Source organism: Podarcis muralis, chromosome 9, assembly GCF_964188315.1.
Source record: "Podarcis muralis chromosome 9, rPodMur119.hap1.1, whole genome shotgun sequence".
Taxonomy (NCBI): domain Eukaryota; kingdom Metazoa; phylum Chordata; class Lepidosauria; order Squamata; family Lacertidae; genus Podarcis; species Podarcis muralis.
The window spans coordinates 79,273,132-79,298,254 of record NC_135663.1 but is presented as its reverse complement, the minus strand read 5'-3'; the positions used below and the strand labels follow the sequence as shown (position 1 = coordinate 79,298,254).

The 25,123-nt window shown below is 39.5% G+C and overlaps 1 protein-coding gene and 1 long non-coding RNA gene across 9 annotated transcripts in view; one reads left to right on the top strand and one right to left on the bottom strand.

The window, feature by feature from the left end:
• The window catches only part of RAB28 (RAB28, member RAS oncogene family), a 65,144-nt gene that overhangs the window by 350 nt on the left and 39,671 nt on the right, over positions 1-25,123 (bottom strand). For 4 of the 7 annotated variants that reach the window (XM_077934528.1, XM_077934527.1, XM_077934529.1 and 1 more), the window contains 2 exons: positions 14,258-14,361; positions 8,385-8,462 (listed from right to left, as the gene is read on the bottom strand). In XM_077934528.1, coding sequence (XP_077790654.1) covers positions 8,385-8,462; positions 14,258-14,361 — 182 coding nt within the window. Of the gene's footprint in view, positions 1-3,197; positions 3,697-5,183; positions 5,285-5,488; positions 5,639-8,384; positions 8,463-14,257; positions 14,362-25,123 lie in introns of those variants that run through there. The other 3 variants (XM_077934526.1, XM_028743114.2, XM_077934525.1) reach the window with 3 other exon arrangements.
• LOC144328911 (uncharacterized) lies at positions 5,618-13,852 on the top strand. 2 transcript variants are annotated; one of them, XR_013394291.1, is made up of 2 exons: positions 5,618-5,747; positions 11,344-13,852. It is a non-coding gene; the product is annotated as an uncharacterized LOC144328911 (long non-coding RNA). The 2 variants fall into 2 exon arrangements; XR_013394290.1 differs by having other exon boundaries at positions 8,854-13,852.

The window sequence follows — 25,123 nt, the reverse complement described above, 5'->3', positions numbered from 1 at the left end:
CCTCCTGTCCCACATGTGTGGGAGAAATATTAATGTAAACAGGCCGTGTTACTGGAAGCTAGGAATCAGGCAATTATACATTTTATTCCTGTTTATTTGTGATATGCTGACCTTTCCCCTCTTTGTCTCCATTGCTAAGAATGAACCATATGCTTTAGTAAAAAAAACAAGGTTTACTTCCATTTCAGTGTGGGCAGCAAGTGCATCAAAGTAATATGCAGGTGAAAAATACATCTTAGTTGGAAAACACGAAATTAGTTTCCAAAATAGACTCTGGGCTCTCAACAGAGCCCATGCATATTCATCTGCTCACAGTGCTGGGCTTGAAAGAGAGAGCACTCAGGCAAGAAGTAAGCACATAAGATTATCTCCTTTGTTAGAAATTCTCACCAAAGCATTTAGGAAGTGGTCTCATGTTGATTCAGGAACTCTATATGAGTGTCAGCCCCTCATAAGCCTGTGTGCCAATCATGCATTTGTGATTTTGATTGCGAAATCAACAAGAGGAGGGTCTCCATTCCCTTCCTCCAGTGATGTAACGAACCAATCATACTGGGAGATAAGTTTTCATAACCTGACTTAATAGCATGGGTTGGTACCAGATACCAGTATCATGGAACCTAGTTGGATCCTACTTAAATTATTTGGTTTTGGAAACTTGGTACTGGGACCATTTCCTGATGTCATACAGACCTTGTCCATTATCTTATTGGTCCCAGACAGCTAGGCAAAGCTTCTGCTGGGCTGCTCCATCTGTGTGTAAGAATGGAATTCTGCTTCCCAAGACAACTCCTTGGTAGAATAAGGGCTGTGTGCAGGTCCTATCTACTGCAAGCCAACTATCGGGCTACAGCACGCATCCCTTGTTGCAGGAGCCCTGCACACAACCGGGTGTTGCATATACAGTTCCACCACTAAGAAGCTCATTCAACTAGCTGGTGTGGGACATGCTTAACCTATTTTGGGGAAACAATAAAAGACCTGCCAGGTTAGGGCATAATTGGTGTGCTAGGGAGGGGCAGCACCATCTGTCTACCTCCACCCCCCTACAAGATGAAAGCAGACTGCCTAGTCAGTCAGGTCTAGATATCTGGGAAATTTCTGGAAAGCTTCCTAGACGTTGTGTAATATGGAGGAAGTCTCCCAGTGGCCAGGTTTTCCCAGTTATTGCAAGCTTTGAGGCTGATGAGCTTCTTCCCACTTTGTTTGGCTTCACTGGCAGGCAACATGCTGTGCAGCCCACCCACAGCACCACAGGCTTTATCGGGTTGCTGTCTTTGTTTTTTTAAATCTCATGTACGGTATGGAAACACTACCCCCAGCTCCTGTACCTCCCCACAGATAAAGTTACCATGCACTGAGACCACACAGCTATATAGGCCAGTCCTCTCTATTCTAACTGGACCCCAAAGTTCCAGGCGTAGGACTGTCCCAGCTGCAGTACCCCAAATCCCTTTAAAAGGAGGTGCCAGAGATTGAGCTTGATTGTACCTTCAACGTGCAAAAATATGAGTTCTGCCATTGATTAAAAGGCTTCCCCATAAATTTTACAAACAAGATATGCAGGCAAATCTGTTTTCATACATTAAAGGCACAGGGTTGTCATTAACGTAACACTATGGTGAACATTCTGTCAGCAAAAGGATTTCTCCTTGTGCAACAGAACATTTCCCTCCTCTCCTTCCTTGAGCAGATTTAGGGACAGTATGGGGCACACATGGGGGAAGGAGGGGGGTTCCACCTGCGCAAGTAGTTAGTTGAATACCGACCATAGTGCTCATAAATGGAGCTGAAATTAACGTTTGTGAATCTAGCAAGAAATGTTATCTGGCCCTTTGTCACCTATTGATGGAAATCACTGCTAAGTGACAAGTGTAACCCATTTTGCTAATGTTGGTTCACACTCTGCTCTTTTCCTCAAGCCAATAGAGAGACTGAAAGGGAGAAAGACAGAGAGAAAAGCAAATGGGTTGGTTTGTGGCCTATCAACATTTCCCTTGAATGTTTCCATTAAGTATCTTAAAACATTGCCTCATCTTTGACAAACACAAGAATATATGCAGAAATCTCACTTCATTTTTTCCTACATGGAGATCAAATACCTCTCAAAATCCCACGGAGATGACAGAGCTCATGTTTATACTCCGTGTCAGGGCTCTGATCCAGACAATACAAAGGAAGACTTATATACGTTTTACTTCATCTGGTATTCCACTCTCGACACAACTTAGCTTACACCCATTGTTAGATCCAAGAACACAGGCATCCAATGATTTTTAAGAGCCCAACTCTACAAGGACAAAAATGAGTAATGCTTCTCTTCACTAGTAGGCATGCTAACTTTAGCCTCTCTTAAGACAATACCAGGATTCCATGCCAAAAATAAAGCCAAAGCCAATTAAGAATCCAGAGCTTTAAATGTGGTAAGTCTTCACCCATTTCAACCAAGATGTAGAATTCAAACCTGAGTTGGTAACTCCTTAGGATTTTGGGTTCTGGCAAGTCGTTGAAACCAAATAGTTTTGAGTCAACAGTTTATTTCAACACTTCTCACGACACTTTCCACCCCTAGAAAATGCATGTACAAGACAAACAAAACCAACTGACCAGCTGGAAACACCCGTTTTAAAATCCAATCAGTGTCAAACTGAGTGAAGTTGAAGTGGGGTAGGAAACCCACATGGGCAGAAAAGGCTGCATTCTACAGGGAGCTAAATGCAGAAGATAGGAATGTAAACTTTACTTTTACTATCTCCTATTTAAGGAAAATTCCAATTTGTAAATATCTGGGAAGCAGTTTATATGAAATGCTTTGAATGGTTTAAGTATTGGTACTGGGCGGGGGGGGGGGGATACTTATATATCCGAGTGGCATGTTAAGCTGGAATCCAGATTGGTTTCATAAAGAAATGTTCTCATCCTCTGGGTCAATTATGGTGCAATCACAAAAATTGTTAGTCTAAAATCTTAAAAACTGATTCAGTCCTCAGAAGAAGAAAGATCCTTTTGACCATCTGGTGTACTAACAAAAGCACAAGGGCCCCGTCTGGTTTGAAGAAGACCTGAAACACCTTGCGATGTAGCAATGAATATGGATTATTCTAAATGACATGGCAATGTGTTGCTCACAATGGTAAAATGAGAGATCTCTTCCGCTCTGCTTCGAACAAACGAAAGGACAAAATGAGAAACAATCATGTCTGTAAGCAGAGATTTATTTTCACCTCCACAGCTGTATTTCAAGCATCACTGATTATCCTGTATCATTTATACATTTTTAATTTCCCTGTCCCACAAAGTGACAATATATGTAAAGGGCGTCTGTATACATAGTTGTATTCCTTTATTGAAATATAATTCACAAGATTGTAGATATACAGATATATAGATATATATATCTCATAATTTTTCAAAGTGTGTGGTCCCAACATTTGAATCTTGACTAGCCAAAAACACTGCCTGCTGCTTTTCAACACACAAAAGGGTAGTAAGTTCTTGAAACTTCTAAACGCTCTACAGAAATGTTCACTGTTAAAACAACATTCCGGGCAACGTCTTTGCAAAGGTAGTATGGCTGCCAAAGGAGATCAATACAAAAAAAGTTCACTGAATTGTACACATTGAGCTTCTAGGAGAGTTAACTGTTCTTGTCACGGGCTCCTGGCTATAGTTTACAATATCCGCCTTCACTACACTCTGTGGGGAGGAGAGAGAGAAAAGAAAAACAGAAGAGGTTATAGCAAGCGAATCCGAAGGAAACACTGCTCCAAAGTGCTAGTAAAACATTTCACATGTTAATGACTGGACTATGAAATATGGAACATTTAAAAAGAACAAGAAAGAGAAAAGGTATGCTGTGGTCTGCTGTTCTCAGAAATCATTCATGTTTTGGTATAGCACGTAGTGCATATTTAAGTATTTTTTATAAATATTAAAGGGTTATGATAAGCAAGTACTGATTCCAGTTCTAAATACTGGTTCCTTTGTTCCACATGAGGGGGGAAAGGGCTCTAGCTTGTAGCGTTTTTCTGTCACTTACTCTGCAGCGATATATTTACTAGTCCTGACCTGAAATTTTGTAAAGTTTGAATTTAGACACCGAAAAATGATTTTTTTCCAGCTGTGTGGGATTCCCCTTAAAAGTGATTTACACACAGACAGACAGACACACAAACAAACACACTCTTCAGAGTTCTGTTTTGAAGCTGCAATAAACCAAGCCTATGATTATCACTATTACTGCTATTATTGATTCATTAATCACATTCTAAAACACCATCTCTAGACAATTTACACACAAGAGAATTAAAAATAGTCAAAAACAAAAAAAACACTGAAAACAAAAGCCCTGTAAAATTAGGAGAGAATGACGTCACTTAGTGTGGATATCTCACTCTGAAGGAGTTCCCATGGCTCAGGTGATGCTGGCAGCTTCATCACCAATCAGTGCCACATGGCAAAACTTTCATCCCAAGCTAGCTCTATGTGCATATATGCTTTCAGGTGCACATCCTCAGCCACACTCACCCCCAGCTAGTCAAAATGCATGATTCAGTTGGGAAGGGAATGGTGACTCAGTTGTCTCACACACTCCCTTGTCTCCATAGCATTTGCCTTCTTGCAAGTAATTCCAGATATTTTTAATAAGGAATATGAAAGCAGGTGGGTGGGGGTGACATGTTTCATACAGGGCAAAAATATTAACTGCATGTGTTTACATCCACCTTCTTCTTCTCCTTTTTTAAAAAAGGAGAATAGAGTACATTATTCCACCATTATTATAATTTTTCTTTTTTCCTAGGACTTGATAGTGGACAACAGTATCTGTGGCTGCTTTAGTCCCATTCGTGCATTTCCCCTTTTGAGCTTCTGCTTCCAAAAGTGATCCCCTCTGTCACCTGTAAAGTCGTCCCTGAAACTCGGGCAAAAAGCAGTTTCCAATCTAGCACAGAAATGCTATAGGAGGTTGCAACTGTTGGTCCCAAAGTTTGTCCCACCCAAATCCAATTGAAATCGGAAGGTGAATTCCTTGGGGCTTAGTGCACCTAATATTCTCTCGTTTGGGAGCCAAAATATTAGCTACTGCAAATACACAAATCAGAAGGAAACACAATATCAAGGTTAGTATTTCAAGCAAATGAAATAGTAACATTTGTTAAAACACTGTCTTTTTACTACACTACCTGAGCTATTGCACTGAACAGACTTTACTCTGACAGCTGGCAGTGCTCTGCTGTTGATTATCTTCTTCAGGATACTTCACTAGTTCTGCCCTGACAACATGCTGCAGCCACATGTCAAGCAGTAGACAGAACAAGGAGGCGAGTGAAAAAACAGAGAGACACAGATCAACTATTAGAAAGGAAGACAAGACCGACACAAATGAACAGCAGCAACAAACAAAAGCCATCGCATTCCAGACACCATGCAGCACTTGCCAGCTGTTGGGAAGAGTCTCTGAAGCAATATCTGTCCCCGCTCACTCCTTTCAGAGCAAAACATTTATTGGGAAGACCTCACCAACGACAGTCCTGAGCTGATCCCCATCCTCCAACACGGAGCACCAGGAATGCCTGGAATCATCACAGCACTTGCACCTTTGAGTGTCCATGCATGAGTACAAGAACGTGCATTTGGGCTGCAAAACATGCATTGCAAAGTCTTCATGCAGATCTGTCTAAAGGAAAAGCTTGACTCACAAAGCCCAAGCCCATCAAAGCAATCAATGAAGTTTAATCTCAGCAGAGGTAAGAAAAGTTTATTGAGTGGAGAGGGATCAGAAAATTAAGAGGAGGGAAAATGTGAGGATTAGCTTCTCCCCCCCCCCCGCCCCCCATTTCTACCTGCAGCCCTTTCTGTACATGGGGCCAGATTCAGCTGAATGGGGTGCGAGTGGGAGCCAGAGCAATGAGCCCCACTAGTGCAATGGAGCTTCCCCTGCTCCCCTAAGCCCCCTCCCCGCCTGCAAATTGTCTCTGGGGGGGTCTGGAGAATGCAAAAATGCTTGCACTGAAAAATGATTATAATAGCATGACTGTGAATTCCTCCCATAGGTCACAAACAACTGTTTTGTGTCCAAGCGATACTTGGAAATTGTTTTAAATTTCAGAAGTGAGATACATACATACATACATAGATATATTTGTAACGAAACAAAAAAAGTCACAAAATGAGCCTCTGCCTAAGAGGTGATTGGATTTCATGCAGCCATGGAGTTTTCACCTACATACTGCAATGTTTTGTATACTCCTTGCTGCAGATAATAGATTTCAATAGTATTTAGTATAACATAATTTTTAAAAGACCTTGTAAGTATAGTAAGCCTGCAATTTACATGCATTTAACTTGAGTGCATTCAGTTTTATAAGCCTAGCAAAAAAGGGGGGGGGGAGTGGAAACAGGTGGGCATTTGGGGGAAAAGACTTTGCCAGTCCCACCCACCATTGAACCCAATGTGTTTTGACTATACACAATTTTGACTATCCACAATCCCCGGAATGTGACCCCTGCATAAATTGTGGGCTTACTGTATTTAATAACAAAACAATATTCAAAAAGGAAACATAAAATAGATTTCTTCTAGAGTAACCTTTTCAGAATCACACCATTTTCTCTTCAACGGGACCTTCTCTGTAGTGGTGCTTTCCCTATGGAATGTCTTCCTCCCGTCCCAGGACCAAGAGTTTTGAGCTCTTTTGGTTCTGAGTCGGTTGTTATGCTGGCTTATGTTGCATTGATTTGGTTTTATGTTTTATGGCTGTTGCTTATGTGGCTTAAATTATTTGTTTTATTGCACCCGTGACCTAGGATTGTTCTGTGGTGAACAGTGGGTTAAAAATATGTCTAAATAAATAAAATAATTTATCTTTTCTCAGAGAAGTCACAAAGTTTCCCTGAGTTACTTGTTTTCTTAACTTTTTCGTAAGCTGGCTTTTTTTCACAGCTGTTCCGGAAATTTCAATAAGACCGTTAAGAATAACTATATTTAGGACTGCAGCCCAAGCATATTTTTACATATTTTGAAAGTATAGATTACCTAATTGCATAAATATTTCTTTTTTAAGATAACTTCTCTCTAAATAAGAAATGGTAAGAGATACAGGTGACAAAGCTTCTGAATTTATGATCTAATTATGTGCTCTGCCTGACTTCTGACTGATCATCATCATATTATCTAATCAGGTAGACAAGAGTTATGATTCACTGGACTCCAGGACTCACAGTATTATGAGAAGAATTCAGTTTCATGAAGATGTTAACAAAAGAGCAATGTTATCTGCACTTAAACAGTGTTATCTGACCTCACAGGACTTAATTTCTTTGCAGCATGCTTCCTGCTGCAGTTGAGAGAGAATTCTAAGACTCACTGAGCAATCAATTGTTGCTCAAAAAGCTGGGTTAAATCCTATGCTGTTTACAATATCTAAGCTAGTGACCTATGTTTAAGCCACTACATGGCATTAGATTAAAACAATTTGGACTTTTAAAAGAATTTCAGCTCAGTTAGAAATAACATTACCCTTTTGGTACACTGTGTATACCCATCTCCAGATCTGAACTAATATGTCTTCCAAAGGTCCAGGTTCTGTAACTTATCAGATTCTCGGATTGGCAGATTTGATAGACAAGTCTATTTCATTGTATACCAAATGTTGTTAGTCTGGGAGATTCATTATTTTATTTAACTGCATGTTAACAACAATATATATTCACTAGCAAAAACAAAAAACATAACACCTCCACGGTTTCATCATTGTTTTATGTCATATACTGCTCTGAAATGCAAACTGGATGAACGATGATATAGAAATGATTTAGAGAATTACTAAATAAATAAAGTGCAGAACTGAGTCCTAAATCTATCCAAATGTCAAGGGATGCCATGGGGGAGCAAGGACATCTCTTATGCTGCACAAATCTTAATGTCACATCATCAACTTAATGGTTTACAATTTTTAAACAGGGCCAGGATACTATTCTACTAAGGAAATGCAAACGTTTGGGATTAACACTCTACTTATAACTTCATCCTGCTCCCCAGTATGTGAGGTAGCCTCACAAAAACTTTAACTGCAGCTTAAGAAAAAAATTATGTGAGAACTCCATAATGAGCCTGAAGTAGCTCTCTGGGTAGTGAGAAAAAATTGGAGAGTTATGGGTATCTCTGGATATGCAAGAAAACAATGGTGTTGAACTCTAAAGCTTTGACACCATGTTCAGAGGAAGGTTTTAGAAAACAATTTATGAGCGGAAGAGTGTAAGAGTTTGTCCAGAAAAGCAAAGAAACAAATCTGCCATACCTCAGAGTAAGATATATCATTAATTCACACATTTAAAAGAAAATCTACATCGGCTAGTCAAAGCAATATGCTCAAAAACATCACCTGTGATAGCTCTATTTCCGCTTTGTTTAATTTGACGTCAAGGAGGTCAGCAGCAATTTTTTGAAAACACAGGAAGACCTATTTAAAAAGGAAAGGCGTAAGTGATTAGAAACAGACTTCCTAGAGTTACTACAAATATGGCAACAAAATCCTGAACTATAAACAATGAAATATAAAAAATACAACCTGTGCAAGATATCTCAGGAGCTTTCCTTTTTTAATTTTCATGCCAGCAACTGCAGCAATATTTTCATTCAAACTAGTTTCATTTGTTTTACAACAAACACTACGCTGATTTCTCTCCACTGACAGTTCCTTCAGTTGGTCAAAAATAAGCTCTTCCACAGAATGTCTAGTCTAAAACGATGCCTGGACTAATTTGACAAATGCATTAACAATACTTTTTTTTAACCAAACTTTTTTTTACCAAAAAAAGTAACAATACTTTTTTTTACCAAACATCCAACAGAGTCAGGTTTCAGCACGACAGCACCATGCCTATCAGATTTAGAACACCAGCAGATCACTCCCTAAAGCACTGATGATGGACCACTTTACTATAATTTAAATCCTGCTAGCAGTTGAAACCGTCTGCTATGCTATTTGAATTAATGTTGGAAGGAAATAATTTGTGACCAGGGGGCTTCACCAAAAAATTCATACAAAGAACATGTCTTTGGTGTTGTTGTTCCCCATAAAGAATGGGACTATGAAGTCTACCAGGGAGCCTGTCTACAGAGAAGTGGGGAGGCATGCCAGAAGTTTAGAAGGAGAAGGCACAAAAGGGCCCTTTGCAAGAGTTTTGGGCATTGAACTGAATACCATTATAGGCAGCTTGGATACCAGTCATTGTTAAGACTATTGAAAAAATATGTTGATCTCTGCAAAGTGGCTCCATTGACTGGGACTATGTTTTTTATCTCCTTGTTTTGAATTTTACATTCTGTGAAGGTAAGAAAATAGTTCACTTATTTTTGTGTATGAGTTGCAGACCACTTTCTCCTTCTTTTTATTTGGGCTTTAATTTTTTGTTGATGTGATAATGTGTGTGTGTGTGCGTGTGTGTGTGTGCGCGCGCACACACACACTTACAGTATTTGTGTTTAACCCTGTAGAATAAATCATAATTTGCTTCAATTACAAATATTATTTAGATTTCAATTATTTATCTATTTTTAAAAATGAACCCAAAGAAAACAGATGATAAATTGTTTCTATGTATGAACTAATGAATTACTGGTAGCTTTCTATTTGGGAATTTGTTGTTACAGTGGACCCTCTGGATATGAATTTAATTCGTTCCGGGGGTCCGTGCACAACCCTGAAAATTTTGTAAGAAGAGGCGCTGCTCCTGCGCACACACATGGCACAATAGAGCACTTCTGCACATGCGCATGCGGTGAAACCCGGAAGGATACACTTCTGGGTTTGCCGTGTTCGCAACCCGAAAGTTACATTACCTGAAGGTAACGTTGCCCGAGGGTCCACTGTATTGGAGAGCAGCAGCTAAATTAATGGAATTAATTAACTGTATTAGCGGAACTGGAAAAAATAAAAATTGAATAACTATGAATTATTTAGATCAGGTGTTGGGAATTCTCCCCCCTCCCGCCCCCCGGTTGCATGGCCAATGGCAGAGGATGATGGAAGTTGTAGTTCAGTAACATCTGGAGAGCCAAAGGTTCCCCAAACCCAAATTAGACACTAATCAACCTAATAAATAAAACTGTTGATATCATAATGCCATTTTACAAATATGTGGTATGACAGCATATGGAATACTGTGTACAGTTGGGGTCACCTCACCTCAAAAAGGATAGCGCCGAGCTGGGAAAGGTTTAGAAAAGGGCAACCAAAATGATTAAGGGGATGAAGAAAGGGTGCAGCATTTGGGACATTTTAGTTTAGAGAAAAGTCAAGTAAGAGGTGACATTATAGATGTTTATAAAATTGTGCGTGGCATGGAGAGCATGGATAGAGAAAAGCTCTCCCTCATGAGAACCCAGGGACATCCAAGGGAACTGAAGATTCAGTACAGATAAAAGACAGTACTTATTCGCACAGTGCACAGCTAAACTATGGGACCCCCAGGAGGCAGAGATGGCCACCAACCCAGATGCCTTTGAAAGAGTAATTAGACCAGTTTGTGGAGGAGATCAATCACTACCAGCCAGGATGGATATGCCCTGCCTCGTGGTCCAGGAGGAGAGGGCTCCGGGACTCAGGTCCCGCTTGCAGGCTTCTCACGGGCATCTGGTGGGCCACTGTGAGAACAGGATGCTGGACTAGATGGTCCATTGGCCCAATCCAGCAAGCTCTTCTTACCTTCTTAAACTATTTTGTACAGTTCATACAGAAACATTTAGAATTTAAAGCTTTTGAAGATTTAGGAAACTTACAATGCAATCCTACGCTTGGCTAAATTAAAATCAATGGGACATCATCCTAAGTAAATATGCAGAGGACTGCAGTTAAAGAAAAGTATTAGAATGCTCTGAGGGTTAAACGTTGGGCAGGGGGCATTTGAAGAAATGGCAGGAAAGAAAAAAGTAAACTAGATGCACAAGATAACAGTTTGGAAAGCAGAATAAAATGATGGAAATTTTGAAATTAAATGAAGAGAAACATTACATTTTAGAAAAATTTGTAACATTAATAGCTGAAAGGGAAGCAAATCGGAAAAGATGTGGTGACAGATTATGGAAAAATCAAAAGCTAAAGCTAAAGTGTGACATGAACTGAAGAAAAAGCCTGAAGTAGTTAGTAGATCTGAAATGGAATAATAAGTATAAAATTGAGGGGTGTTTAATCATGGCCCCTGTTTCTTTCCCAGTGGCATTTTAAAACGTCCTCTTTATTTCGTATCTACCAAGAAGCAAGCCTGGTTGAGTTTTTCTGTTGCCTTTACTGCTTCTATGAATCATTTCATCTGCTTTCACCTGTGTTTCCATCTCTGCAGGGGCCTTGACCATTCATTTGCCATTGAACTCCTCTTGGCAAGCGCCTACTGTAGCAGAATGCATTTGTGGCTGGAGCCACAAATCATCATCTCCCTTCTTTTATCTTCTGGAGACTTACTAAAAAAACTGGTTTGTGAAGGATGCTGCTTCTGCAGGGAAGGAAGAAAAATATATCGCAGGGTTCTGTCATGGAGGGAAAGATCATATGTACTTGCCTAGTTAGCCCTGGCATTAAAAAACAGATGCTTGCTGGACTATGGTCTGGAACAAATGAAGATTTCTGTTAGGATGAGTGTCAAAAACAGAAAACTTGCCTAAGGCAAGGGACATAGAGAGTTGAAGAAACGGGAAGATTTAACTGTGTGCAGCTGATAGACAGGAGCTGGGGGGGGGGTGGACCTAGGAGTGGAGTTTTTATGTACAGTGGTTTTCTCAGGGAAGCGCAGCAGTGTTTAATTTCCATAAATACGCATGCAGAGACTCTGGCTTATGGGGAGCAGTGTCATCTGCCATATTAGACAGGTTGTTCTTGCTTTTGCAGAACATTCAGAGGCACTGGCTGGCAGAAATAACGGCTTTGCCCCTAGGTCCAGCCATAATTCATGATTTCGGCTCTTTGCACAATTTAAATGACTGAATCCCCAAGTGGAAGATGAAATAACGCTATAATTTTTGGATGGAACAAAATTCGTAAAAGGGCAGGAGATCTGAATGTTGGAAAGGCTAAATCCTAATTTCTTAGCTCAAAGAAGAGAAAATGTCTTAGTTATTTGAGTTTAAGTGAGCCATACCTTTTAGGTTTCTTAAAAACAGACTGTCATAAAGATGACCAAAAGAACACCAACTACATTTGCATTTGATAGTTCACACAATGGTCAGAGCTTCACCAGCTAAGACAGAGGTGGGCACTGCCAGCTCAGAGGCTGCAGCTAGCCCACAGACCCTTTCCATTCACGGCCCTAGTCCAACCTGCTCCTATGCACCATTTGTTGTCCTGCTTTGGTACATCCAAATTTAGCTTCAAACGAAGTCCTGCTTCGTTAAATCTAAATTTAGCTTCAAAAGCAAATTGTGAAGACTCTCAGGGTGTATAGGGAAGTGGTGGCTTACGAGAAGGGAAGGAGCCTGGCAAGAGAGATGTAAACTGCTTTGTTTTTTCTGGTGGGAAGAGCCTGGCTGGATAGTTTTCTGACCATCATATGGTTTCTAATGTGCTTGGGGGGTTTCTAACATTTGGAGGTTATTGGTTTCTAGTGCAGGGTGACTTTCTGGGTTACTATTGTTAAAGGATGGCTATGTAAATGCATAAAATAAATAAAATAATATCTCAAAAACAAACAGGAAAGAAGAAAATGAGGCTTAATCTAGGACTACAAATCAGGTTCAGATGGAAAAGACTGCTGGAAATAAAAAATAATTGATACCCTTCCCTTCAATGACACACATAATTAACAACAAGAAGAAGAGGAGTTTGGATTTGATATCCCGCTTTGTCACTACCTGAAGGAGTCTCAAAGCGGCTAACATTCTCCTTTCCCTTCCTCCCCCAAAACGAACACTCTGTGGGGCGAGTGGGGCTGAGAGACTTCAGAGAAGTGTGACTGGCCCAAGGGCACCCAGCAGCTGCATGGGGAGGAGCGGAGACGCGAACCCGGTTCCCCAGATTACAAGTCTACCGCTCTTAACCACTACACCACACTGGCTCTCACAACAAAATAATGCAAGCCAGCAGATAAAAATACAACGGCAAACAGAAAGATAAAAGCAACAATTTAAAAAGTTACACCACAGAATTTGGTGGTTGTTGTTTTTTTAAAAAAATCATGGATTGTTCAACCTTTGGATTTGATTGTTGAAAAACGAGAAATAACAGCCCACAGACTACAGTTAGTTAATAGCCTGGTTGGGTATGAAAGAGAGGCTGCCTTTGAAGACTACATTTACTCCAAACATGTTCCAAAGTGCTGGAAGTTTCCATGAGTAAGACCTTGTTGGACTGATATTCTGAGGGTGTTTTATTTCATGACAGGATGCAGATTGATGTCCTAGAATTACTGATTTTTGGCTGTATTGGGACAACTCTTATCTAATACATAATCTGTTCACTAAAGCCTTGTATTGCTGGAAAATATTCAGTAGTTCCTTAGATTAAAACTTGGTTAGAGAATTTGGGATGCATCTAGGGTTGTTGTTTTTTTTGGGGGGGGATAATATTAGAATATTGGTGGAGACCAAACAAATGTATTTCAGAAAAAAAAATGTATTAAATTTTAGAAATTACATGAATGGCTATATGATTCTGAAACTGCAAAAGAAGCAATGCTTACTTAAAATGTAATCAGCAATGTAAAATGTATATTCAATATTAACAACCACAGAAACATGCACACTTTAATATGTTGTATGTTTTTGGAAATTAATGTATCCTTAGTAGAAGAAATCTGATCAAACCAAAAAATACAAAATACGGAACAAAGGAAGAGTTTCAAAATAAAAACCTGAATTATATTTTTTATGTTTCTCCTTTAAAAAGCATTCTTAAATAACTCAGTTCACAAAAGTTATGGAGAATGGAAAAAACACCTTTGAATAAATAATAATAATAATAATTATTATTATTATTATTATTTATTTATTTATTTATTTATTTATATCCCGCCCTCCCCAGCCAAGGCCGGGCTCAGAGTGGCTTACAAACAATAATAAAAACAAGAAGAATGATTACAACTTAAAAACAAAAATAAAATACAACATTAAATTAAAATATTAAAATGTAGCCTCATTGCAGGAGGAGAAGGAAAAGAAAAAAGAAAGAGAGGGAGGGAGGGAATCAAATTGGCTCCAAGCCAAAGGCCAGGCGGAACAACTCTGTACCTGTAATAAGTACTTAACAATAATCTTCATATTACTTACGGAATCACCTGTCTTGGCTGACACAAAATGACTGCTAGAATGATTTTCCTGGCAAAATCGAAGATGCTTATCAACTTTTACTGTCCGCAGATGCTCCAGATCAACTATATAAGGAAAGGAAAGTGTGGTATTAATGTAATAGCACATATTTAAATACATTCTAAAACTCTTAACTTTTACCATGGTGCCTTTAATAGTGAAACACACTCAGACCTAAGATAAGTCACATCAGAGACATCACCACCCTGTTCTCTTCTCTTTGGAAAAAAAGAAAGGGGAGAGGGGGAAGTAGGGGAAAATGCAAGAGGGAAACAGACTCACAAAGTCAGGTGCAGAAGAAAGCAGTATTCCTGTAAGCATTATGAAATTCAGAACCCAAAGTGGGAGCTGGGCTGCGCGAGCCAGCCTTTTTTATATATATATTATATTTTTATTAGTTTTCAAATACAAAAACAAATTTATACATTCCATACATCTTAATTACATCTTACTTCTCTTTTTTGACTTCCCTCAATTTGTCTGCCATTCCTTCCTATTGTTACTTTTTACACTTTTCTGCCCTTTTAACCCTTTCCCCTCACAGAGCTTCCTTAAAGCTTTCAAACGTAATTTTATTATCACTCAGTTTTTGCATATATCAGATAAACTTTTCCCAATCTTCTGTAAATCTTTGATCTCGTCGATTCCGGGTCCTTCCTGTCATTCTGTCCAGTTCTGCATAATCCATCATTTTAGTTCTCCATTCTTCTATCGTAGGTAGCTCCTCCTGTTTCCATTTCTGGCTATCAATATTCTTGCTGCTGTCACTGCATATAAAAATAACTTCTTTTCTTTCTTATTTATCTCATTACCTGTAATGCCTAGTAAAAATGCTTCTGGTTTCTTAACAAATGTATATTTCAACATTTTCTTCAATTCATTATAAATCATTTCCCAAAAGCATTTTACCTTCTTACATTCCCACCACATATGAAAAAAGGTACCTTCTTTTTCTTTACATTTCCAACATTTGTTACTTATCTTATACATTTTTGCTAACTTCACAGGTGTTACATACCATCAGTACATCATTTTCATAACATTTTGCACGAGCCAGCCTTATCCCCAACATTCACTTTTGAGGCTGACTCCATCCCTTACCTTCCTATTGAGTGGGAAGATCTGAAGGTGAGACTCAAAGCATATTCAACTCAAAATGCTTAGAAGCCTCCCCACATTCAAGAACCCTGTGCAGTCTGAAAGTGAATCGAACCTTTAATAATGGTACAGAAACAGAAGTTTCAGCGGGCCTTTGCTTTTTTCACCTTACAAGCTGACCGTGCCAACATTCGCTCGTCATACCACCATTAAAGGTACAAAAACACTGTCCTGTTTCACCTTTTGAGTCCCAGACAGAGAAGCAAACAGGCATGCATATATGGTGTGTTGCACCTTTATGTAAGTTGAATCCTAGGTGTGAAAAAGCTGAACAGGTTCCAAAGGTGACACAAGCAGTTCCACTAGCCTTCGTATGGTATACATCATTCTGATGGACTGTCTGTTTTATTCTTCTTCTGAAGAAAAATGACATCTGGCATACCTCTTGACAAAAATACAAAAATAAATAAATGTTTTTAACCTTTTGTCAAAATGAGATGTATCCTAGGATGAATTGATTCCTTTGGTCAGTTAAAAGTTTTAGTCTGCAATCCTACAAATTAAGTATTTGAGAGTAAATGAGAGTAATTCCCATTAGACAAAGTGGAACTTTTTTCTGAATAAACATTTATAGGATTGTGCTGCATATCACACTAATATTAAAAATATTATATAGAATGTTGTCTCAATTATCCATGTAATTAGATAAGTTGTGTATGGTACAAATATATGAAAGGAGTAGAAACATAAAATTTCCAGGAATTTTGAAACCACGGGGGGGGGCTCTCCCCACCCCCCCAAAAAAAAACCCAAACACCCGGTTTGGGGAGAATTGAAAACAATGCAATACTTGTGGTTTTAATAAGTATGAAAGGGGGGGGGAGGGCTGGCATCCTAAAAACAGTGCCTATTTCAATTGATACTAGGAAGTCTGTCTCTGCCAACGATGTAAATTATCCTTGAAGGAAAAGCATATTACCTCTGAAACCAACTTACTTGAATTTGACAATTCATTAAAACTTTCAGATATAACCATTACAAATGCAATACCACATATTTTGATTTTATGAGATTTCATGCATTTCCATTTTTTAAATTTTGTACAATTATAGGTCCACTGTGGGTATAGAAAAGTTTTCAAATGCCACCCCAATTCACATAAAATTGAACTCAAATCCTGCATGGATTTTATTGTACATATTCCAGTCTCTTCGAATCTAATACTAATGTAACTGGAAGCTATATTGCACAGCTTCTCTTTTTATTGCACCAAAGTCCCCATAAGGGTGTTGATTCAATGCTGTCAAATTATAAGGCAAGTACATTCACAAGGATTTAAGGACAACTAAGTTCTTTATGTCAACACAGGGGGGGAAACCTTCAAGTGATTTCCTGAGGAAGGGACCCAGCTGACTTGTGAAAACTTGTAAATTTGTAAATCTAGTAAGTCTGAATAATAGGGTCATTTGATTATCAACTGGAAAAAAATGCAACATAAAATGCTTTATTTAAAAATGATACTGGAGGTCTTTAATTTGCACACTCTGGAAAGTTAGTCGGAGAGAGGTTTTGGCCTAACAGGATTCCTACAGTTCATTTATATGGCAGACCTTGGTTACTTCGGGGGGTTTAGCCAGTTTTGACTTTAAATAACAGGGGTTGTCATAGAAGTAATGTGCAAAAATTATACCAGAGCTATTCTTGTCTGATTCATGTTTTATTGGTCCCATAACATGGGAAAATAAAATCATTTTACCATGGGGTATGATTTTCAGGTGGCACTTCTGCTTCAAAATGGTGGCCAGAAACATTCCCCTAACCATTTCAGAGGTTGATACCATAAAGGTATGTTTTGGAAGGATTTTTAATTCACCAATATTCTTATAGCTGGGAACATGAGAGGATGAGGGACAGCGGGAGCTTCTTGAATTGCTCTTTTTCTGGCCCACTCTTCATAGAACTGCAAGGCACAAGGTAGGAGCAGGGTGTGTGTTTTTCAGCCAGAATGCTCTGGAACGGAGTTCTGGCACCTCTCAGGGGAACCTGCAAGTGGGAGGAGAGACTTAGGCAGCCTCAGCAAAACTGTGCTGCTCCTCTGGCTCATGAGGAGACCCTTAGCAGAGCCTGAAGCGGTCATTCTCTAGTCATACCTCAAATTGAAGTAGCTTCAGGTTGAGCATTTTCAGGTTACCCTCTGTGGCGAATCAGAAGTAATGGAACGCGTTACTTCCGGGTTTCGCTGCTCATGCATGCGCAGACGTTCGAAATGACGTCAAATGTAGGCGCAGAAGTGGCAAATCACAACACGCAGACGCAGGTTGCGTTCGCTTCAGGATGCGAACAGGGCTCCAGAACAGATCCCGTTCGCATCCAGAGGTACCACTGTACATGGTTGCTTTTATAATGAATTGGAGCAGTTCATTTATAGAGAAGACGAGCCAAATGGCAGCTGGTTCTCTGCAGAATCAATGAGCTCAATTTCCCATGTCGCCCTCTGCTGCAGCCAGGTACTGTTTAATTGATTAGATCAAAAGTTTATTTTAATTAACTATGAAGATGTCCAGATTATCAGGCAGATTACACACATGCACATACACTTTCTCTTTCAAGTTACAGATAGCAAGGACCATCTCAGAAGATGCATTCTCTACTTTTGTTCAACTAGGAAGAAATACTGGTACCTTTAAGACAGTACCTGTTGTAACACAGGCACAATAAAAAAACAAATGTAGCATATTACCTCTTGCATTATCATTTAAATTGGTGAAAAGTTTCATATTTAAATGCAGTCATGAGTATTGTTTGCATACTTGGATAATCTATATAGCACAAAGTATATTAATTACTAAAACATTGTGAAAAACTAAAAATAATCTAGCTGCAAAGCATTTGCAGCTGTTCATACAAGTTATAAAGTTACATAATGCTTAAATAATGAGCTATTGCGATTAGGCCACACCAATCTGACAAGTAAAACCTTCTTGTGATTTATTAATTTATATGTGCTTAATTATATACATATTATACACATATTAGTGTTCTAAAAATACACTCAGGCCATAATAAAAGCATATAACAATGTTTCTTTTAACTTGTTGGTCTACTATGGCATTAAAGGAAACTTTAGTGCAACCAGTTTGCCAAATGTAACCCACGAAGCCGAACATAACCAACTAGCCATGCATGACCCCCCCCCCATGCACAATCATCCTGTTTATGCTGCCTGCCTAAACTACAAAAATGAGAAGGAAGGGCCAAGAACTTGGCAGACCACAATATGCGTCCAAACAGTTGCATTCATCCTGATATAGGTCACAGCTTGTGCTGGTGTGGCCTAAGGAAAACCAATTTAGAAACTAGCAAAATTAAAGCACATACAAGTATGATTTTTATGAGGAAACAACTGTTATTTGACAAGAAAAGCATGGCAAACTTTTATTTTTATTTTGCTTATCAAAGAAATATAGGTAAACAGAAACGATATGCTTCAGAGGTGACCGATGCCTGAGGAAAAATTAACTCCAACAGGATCAATTACCTCTCCTCTTTACCCAGCCATGGTGAGAAAGAATAAAAAATAATTATTGCCTCTAAATAACCAGAACATTATCTTGCTAGAACACTGCATGGCTTTATTAATAAGGATTAGAGTTTATTTCAAAGTAAGTGTTCAGGATCACATAATTTACAGGCATCCATTATGGTATGAATCTACCATGGTGTCGTCCTCTGTTTTGCCGAAGCCTGCCTTGCAATCAGCTTGACAAAGACCAACATCTTGGGTCAGGACATTGCTAGCACTCCACACATCATCATTGGTGATCACAAGCTTGAGGTGTAGACAATTTTGTCTACCTGGGTTCCTCCATAACCAGCAACCTCTCCATTGAGCTGAGCTGGACAAGTGTATTGGCAAGGCTGCTATGACAATGGCTCGCCTCTCCAAAAGGGTATGGGAGAATGTGATGCTAACATTCAATGCCAAGATTGAACAGTCTACCAGGCTTGTGTGTTGAGCATGCTGCTTCATGGAAGTGAGTCGTGGACAACTTACAACCATCAGGAGGGACACCTCAATGCCTTCCACATGTGCTACATCAGGAGGATGTGGAGTATCACATGGCAGCACAGAATTCCAAACAAAGATGTGCTCTCCCAAACCCACATCCCCAGCATGTTCACACTGTGTGATGTCTAGGCTGGCTTGGTCATGCCCCCAGAATGGAAAATGGCAGGATCCCCAAGGACATGCTCTACAGGGAATTGGCTTCAGGCCCCAGACTCATTGGCAGACCAACTCTGTGCTCCAAAGATGTCTGTGAATGTGCCATGAAGGCTGGCAACATCAACCTTGTTGTGTGGGAACCCCTTGCAGACAACTACAGTGCCTGGAGATAAACTGTCAGGTCATGTACCCATAGCAGTGACCAGAGAAGGAATGACCACTGAGAGGAGCAGAGAGAGAAGAAATGCCATGGTGCATCTACATCAGCACAACTGGATGTCTTCATCTGTACCAGCTGCAACAAAATATGTCTCTCACATATCAGTCTCTACAGCCATAGCAGGTGCTGCAACCTTCCAGCTGTTGACTCAAAGGCACCCTCCTCCATTGTCTCCCAAGACAGATGGCTTACAACACAGTCCTCATCTGCAAGCTGTCTTTATGAAGAGGTTGCTATTTTGTCTATTTAATGTCTTGAACCTTCAGGTTTTTTTAAGTATCCATATCCATACTGATTTAACATTTTAACTTCTGGCTCACCTTGGCTTAAACTGGGGTGAGTGCTAACCTGTGGCCCTCCAAATGTTGCTGGATGCTAATCACCAGCAGCCTGAATAGTCTAGTGAGCTGTAGGCCATCAACATCAGAGGAACATAGCCACCCCTCCCTAAAACATTTAGCTTGCTCCCCACACCCCAGCAACTAGGCACCCCAACCCAGAAGTGTCTTTGCAAGCACTCTTTTACTGCATTTGCAACTTCCAATAATTATAGTATATTCTCTCTCAAACAAGAAAAAACGCAAATAATGGAATGTCTTTTGTACTGTATTTGCAAACCTCTTTACTTACTGAAATCCCATGCATTCAGTGATCCCCTACTGAAAAACAAACATATTGCTAGTTTGATGTAATAAGCTAAAAATCTGAACTAAACAAAGTTCTAGGATAGATTTATGCAATAATTTAGGTTATCAGGAAAGCATCTAAAGCACTCTGCTTATGCTCTTGCCAGCCAAACTATGTGTCATATTAACAACCTCCAGAAAGTTATTTCAAATACATAATAAACAGTTTATGCCCCGCTCAGATTATTAGGCGATGGGAGAAAAATTAATTTGATTGCAAGCATGCTTTAGGTTTCTCTCATGCACTAATGTTTGCACTGCCCTATAGATTGATGCTAGAATAATTCTAAACTTAAGCTTTTCATACACTAAATGAAAAAACCATAAAGAACAGTAAGCTATAAAGATCAATCCCAAGTGGAATAGAACAGGGCAGGACTAATGGTTCGATATTCTCTTTTCAACACCTGCCTTGGCCCTGGGCCCCAATGTAGGACTCTTGCAAGGAAAGCAAAAAGGTAAGCTGCATAGCGCTATTGTTGTTTTGAATAGTTTGTACTGGAGAAATAGGACCCGGGTGGCGCTGTGGGTTAAAGCCTCAGCGCCTAGGGCTTGCCGATCGAAAGGTCGGCGGTTCGAATCCCCGCGGCGGGGTGCGCTCCCGCTGATCGGTCCCAGCGCCTGCCAACCTAGCAGTTCGAAAGCACCCCCGGGTGCAAGTAGATAAATAGGGACCGCTTACTAGCGGGAAGGTAAACGGCGTTTCCGTGTGCTGCTCTGGCTCGCCAGAACAGCGATGTCACGCTGGCCACGTGACCCGGAAGTGTCTCCGGACAGCGCTGGCCCCCGGCCTCTTAAGTGAGATGGGCGCACAACCCTAGAGTCTGTCAAGACTAGCCCGTACGGGCAGGGGTACCTTTACCTTTTTACTAGAGAAATGCAGCTGAATTAAAGTTTTTTTTCAGTTTCTCAATAGTTTCAACAGGTATCCCTGTGCACAACTGCCTTTCAATAGATCCATAAAAAGTCTGTTCTGAACTATGGAGCTTTTTTCAACTGCTCTCAATTATGTACTTCCAAGAGTGCCAACACAACTTGGTTCCACAGACATTCCAAGCTTATTTATTCACCATCTCCAGCAGAGGTAATAAAGATTTGGATAGCTTAGATTTTTCCTCCTCTGTACCTCTGCACCAAACAAATTACTCTCCTAAGACATAACAACATTTTACAAATTTCAGGCCAAACTAGTATTATTGCTATTATAAATGTCTAGCATTAAGTCATTTCAAACATAATCTGCATTCTTGTTCCAAACCTTTCATAGCATACAAACAAGACTGGCACAGGAGTACAAGCCATTACTCAATGTTACTATGCAATTTACTGCTGCTTTTCTGTATCATAGCTATCCAATTCTACTTTTATGACTCAGCACTGTAATTTGGCACTCATCTGTGGCAATGTCTCTCTCCTAACAGCCAGATCAAGTGCAAAAGAGTATGTGGAAGAGAGCAAAGACTAATTTAGCCTGGCTACAGGGGGCTGTAGAGGATACAGGAAAAAGGGGAAGAAAGAAAGATATGAATGGAACATGGCAGATGCAGAGACTTAATGTCAAGTATAGATTGGTCCCAAGATAAAGTACCTTTTTCCCTATAGTAAGTGAACAAGCAGCTGTTTAAAGTGCCAATAACATACTAAGCGTTTATTTCTTAAATATTGAACAGCAATTATTTTTAAAACATAGTGTCTGGGAATTTTAAAAAACCTGAGACCAATCAAGTGTAGAAAAATGTATTGGCAATATTCAGAATAACTGCAGCACTTCTTAAATTCTAAGCTGAATTTCAAATGCAAATCAATACTTACAAACGCTTTGTTTTACTGATAAATTTGTCAGTACAGTACTTTGAGTATCTTGACCAGCTGCCAAACTGTTGGAGAAATCCATCCTCATCTAGCAGCTAACTGGAAATGGAGTTTAAAAGAGTAAGATGCCTTTAAAAGGGTAAGATTTTCAACAACATAATATGAATACTTGTGTTACCCACTTAGGATTGGGCTATTCTATAAGAGTACAGTGCAGTCCCATAATCACCTATCTGCTTTAGCAATGTATTTTGGTGGAATATAAAATGCAGCTTAGAGAGAGAGACAGGATAGACCTATGTTCATATCACAATAGTCACAGCAAGGACCAGAAAAAAAGTAAAAGTAAATTCAATACAAGTTTGAACAGATGAATACATTTCAGAACTCTGCAAGGAAATAAAAATCCTATTGTATTTTGTTGGAAGCCACCCAGAGTTGTTTTTTTTTATTATTATTATTATTATTATTATTATTATTATTATTATTACTACTACTACTACTACTACTATACTACTATAAAGTATATGGACTGTTCTTTTATAATTCAAGTGTCTAGTATATAATATACAACCAAGTGTCTATTGCGCAACAGTTTTAGAGAGCTGGTCTTACCTTTTTCAACATAGAAAATTGTTAAGAAATTGAAATTCCTTCTTCTCCTGTGTCAACTGGGTGCCTACTCAATAGCAGTGGTGATAGTGGGTAAAGGGGAGAGGCATTGACCATGTTGGTGCAATGCCAGTGCACTGGCATAGCCGATCTGGTGCTCCTGCTCTGGTGCATTTGCGCTGCACCAACCTGGTTGCTGCCTCTCCCCTTCCCCTCTGCCTCCTGGTAAACAGCAACAAAGCAGCTGACTGAGGTCAGGCAAGTGCTACTGCCCTGCCTCTACTGGGACTACTCTTACTGCATTACCATGCAATCTTAAACACGTTTACTCAGAAGTAAGTCCCACTGAACTCCCTCCCCTTACATATAAGGCATGCATCCTATCTATTGCTTTTTCAGCACTTACTGAAGGCCTTCCTTTTTCAACAAACCTTTTAAGTTGGAAGTTTTCATCTCACTCAGTAGAGGCAACGACCATTTTATGCTTGTTCAGTGCATGCTGACCTGGAAAAGCGGGCAGGGCATAGCTGGGTGCAGCAAGCTTACACATGCTCTGCCAATGCAAGCGGGGGCCAGGAACACAAACTGGGGGTGGGGGTGGAAACTGGGGGTGGGGGTGGCCTGTATTGAAATTAAAACTGTTGGTTCAAGGTAAAATAGATAAGAATTCCCTGGATGTCAAGATCCAAGTTTGAGGCTAGTACTCTTTGGGCGAGAGAACCTCAGCAGAGATTTAAAATCACAAAATAAGCACCAAAGCAAATATAGGCTGTTAGGCCTTTAAAATATGTCCTTTAAAGTGAGTTTCAGAATTTCCCTCTTTCCCTGGTATAGAAAAAGACCACACGTTTGATAAGTTTTAAATGGTTTTGTGTGCTTTTCCATACAGAATTCAGAAAAAGTTGCACAGGCAGTAAACCTTGGATTAGTTACAAAGTGGTGAAAGACCCTACATTATTGGTATAAGAATTCAAGGGTGTCTGAACTGGAACAACCAGCTGAAACCTCTTTGCATGCTAAGCTGCTCAGGTAGAGTGCAGGTTAAACAATAGGCTTGATTACCCATTTCCTCCCAAGGTAAGGGGAAATGACCTCATTACACTGGTCAGGACAGCTTACTCTATGGTATTAACCTCTTCATGCATTAATTAGACTTAAGCATGTTGATTATATAAGGCTGGTTATCTAGGGCTGCCATACTTCCGGAATTTCCCGGACATAGCTGGGATTCGGCAGTCGGAAACAGTATCCAGGTGGAAATCACTGAAATGTCCAGGAAAGCCCAGGCAACCCATGTCAGAAGTACAAATTTTGGCGAATTTCCTTTAGAACAGCTCAAGAACCAGGTTGGTTCTTTCTTGTTCATCATTTCAAGATGTTTTCATGAAAAGAGATTCCTAATTTAAACTAACAAATTCAATCAGGCAGATAAATTGTGTTAGGATTGCATCCTTAGTCACAAAACCAGTAACAACAGCAGCAAGGGTCTTGATATTGCTATTACATGAATGCTTGTTTCTTCTTGCATAAAAAATTGGTGAGGGTGGAAGTTATGAAGCTAACTCAAACTAAAGAAGTTTGGATAGGTGAAATCTAAGTGGAAATTTTACTTTTAAAAACTCTTTTTCTTTTCTTTTTACAAGCAACTTTTGCTTATTGCTCTTAAACAGCTGTTCAGCTACCTCTGGGCTAGATGTGAAGTTTTTATTTTCCCAAATCTAAGCTAGAAGCTTTAAAAAAGGAATTTGATTTAAAGTTTCTTAATTAAAAATAGAGGTTAAAGGGGGAATGGAATGGGCGATGCAGCTGTGCTGATGCCAGTGGAGAGAAATCCAGAGAAAGAAGTGAGGTAAAAACACATAAAATAGTTCCACAAAAATTAAGTGGGTGCCTTAAACAGCTGTTTTAGTTTAATTAATGGAAAGTTAACCTTGTGTAAATATTCCTATTTCAAAAGCAATGTTCTCTTTAGACTTTTCTAAATCTGAGCCTGTATCCTACATTGATTTACCACTATAAGAATAAGTAACATGAAAATATGACACTGAAGCCTTGGCCCTAGATTTGGCAAACCCCCTAGCTTCAGAGATTTCAGATAGCATTGTCCATATAAGGTCAAGCCTACCTTCAGATCCATACAGTGCATTTATTTTTAAGAAAAGTGTATATTCCTA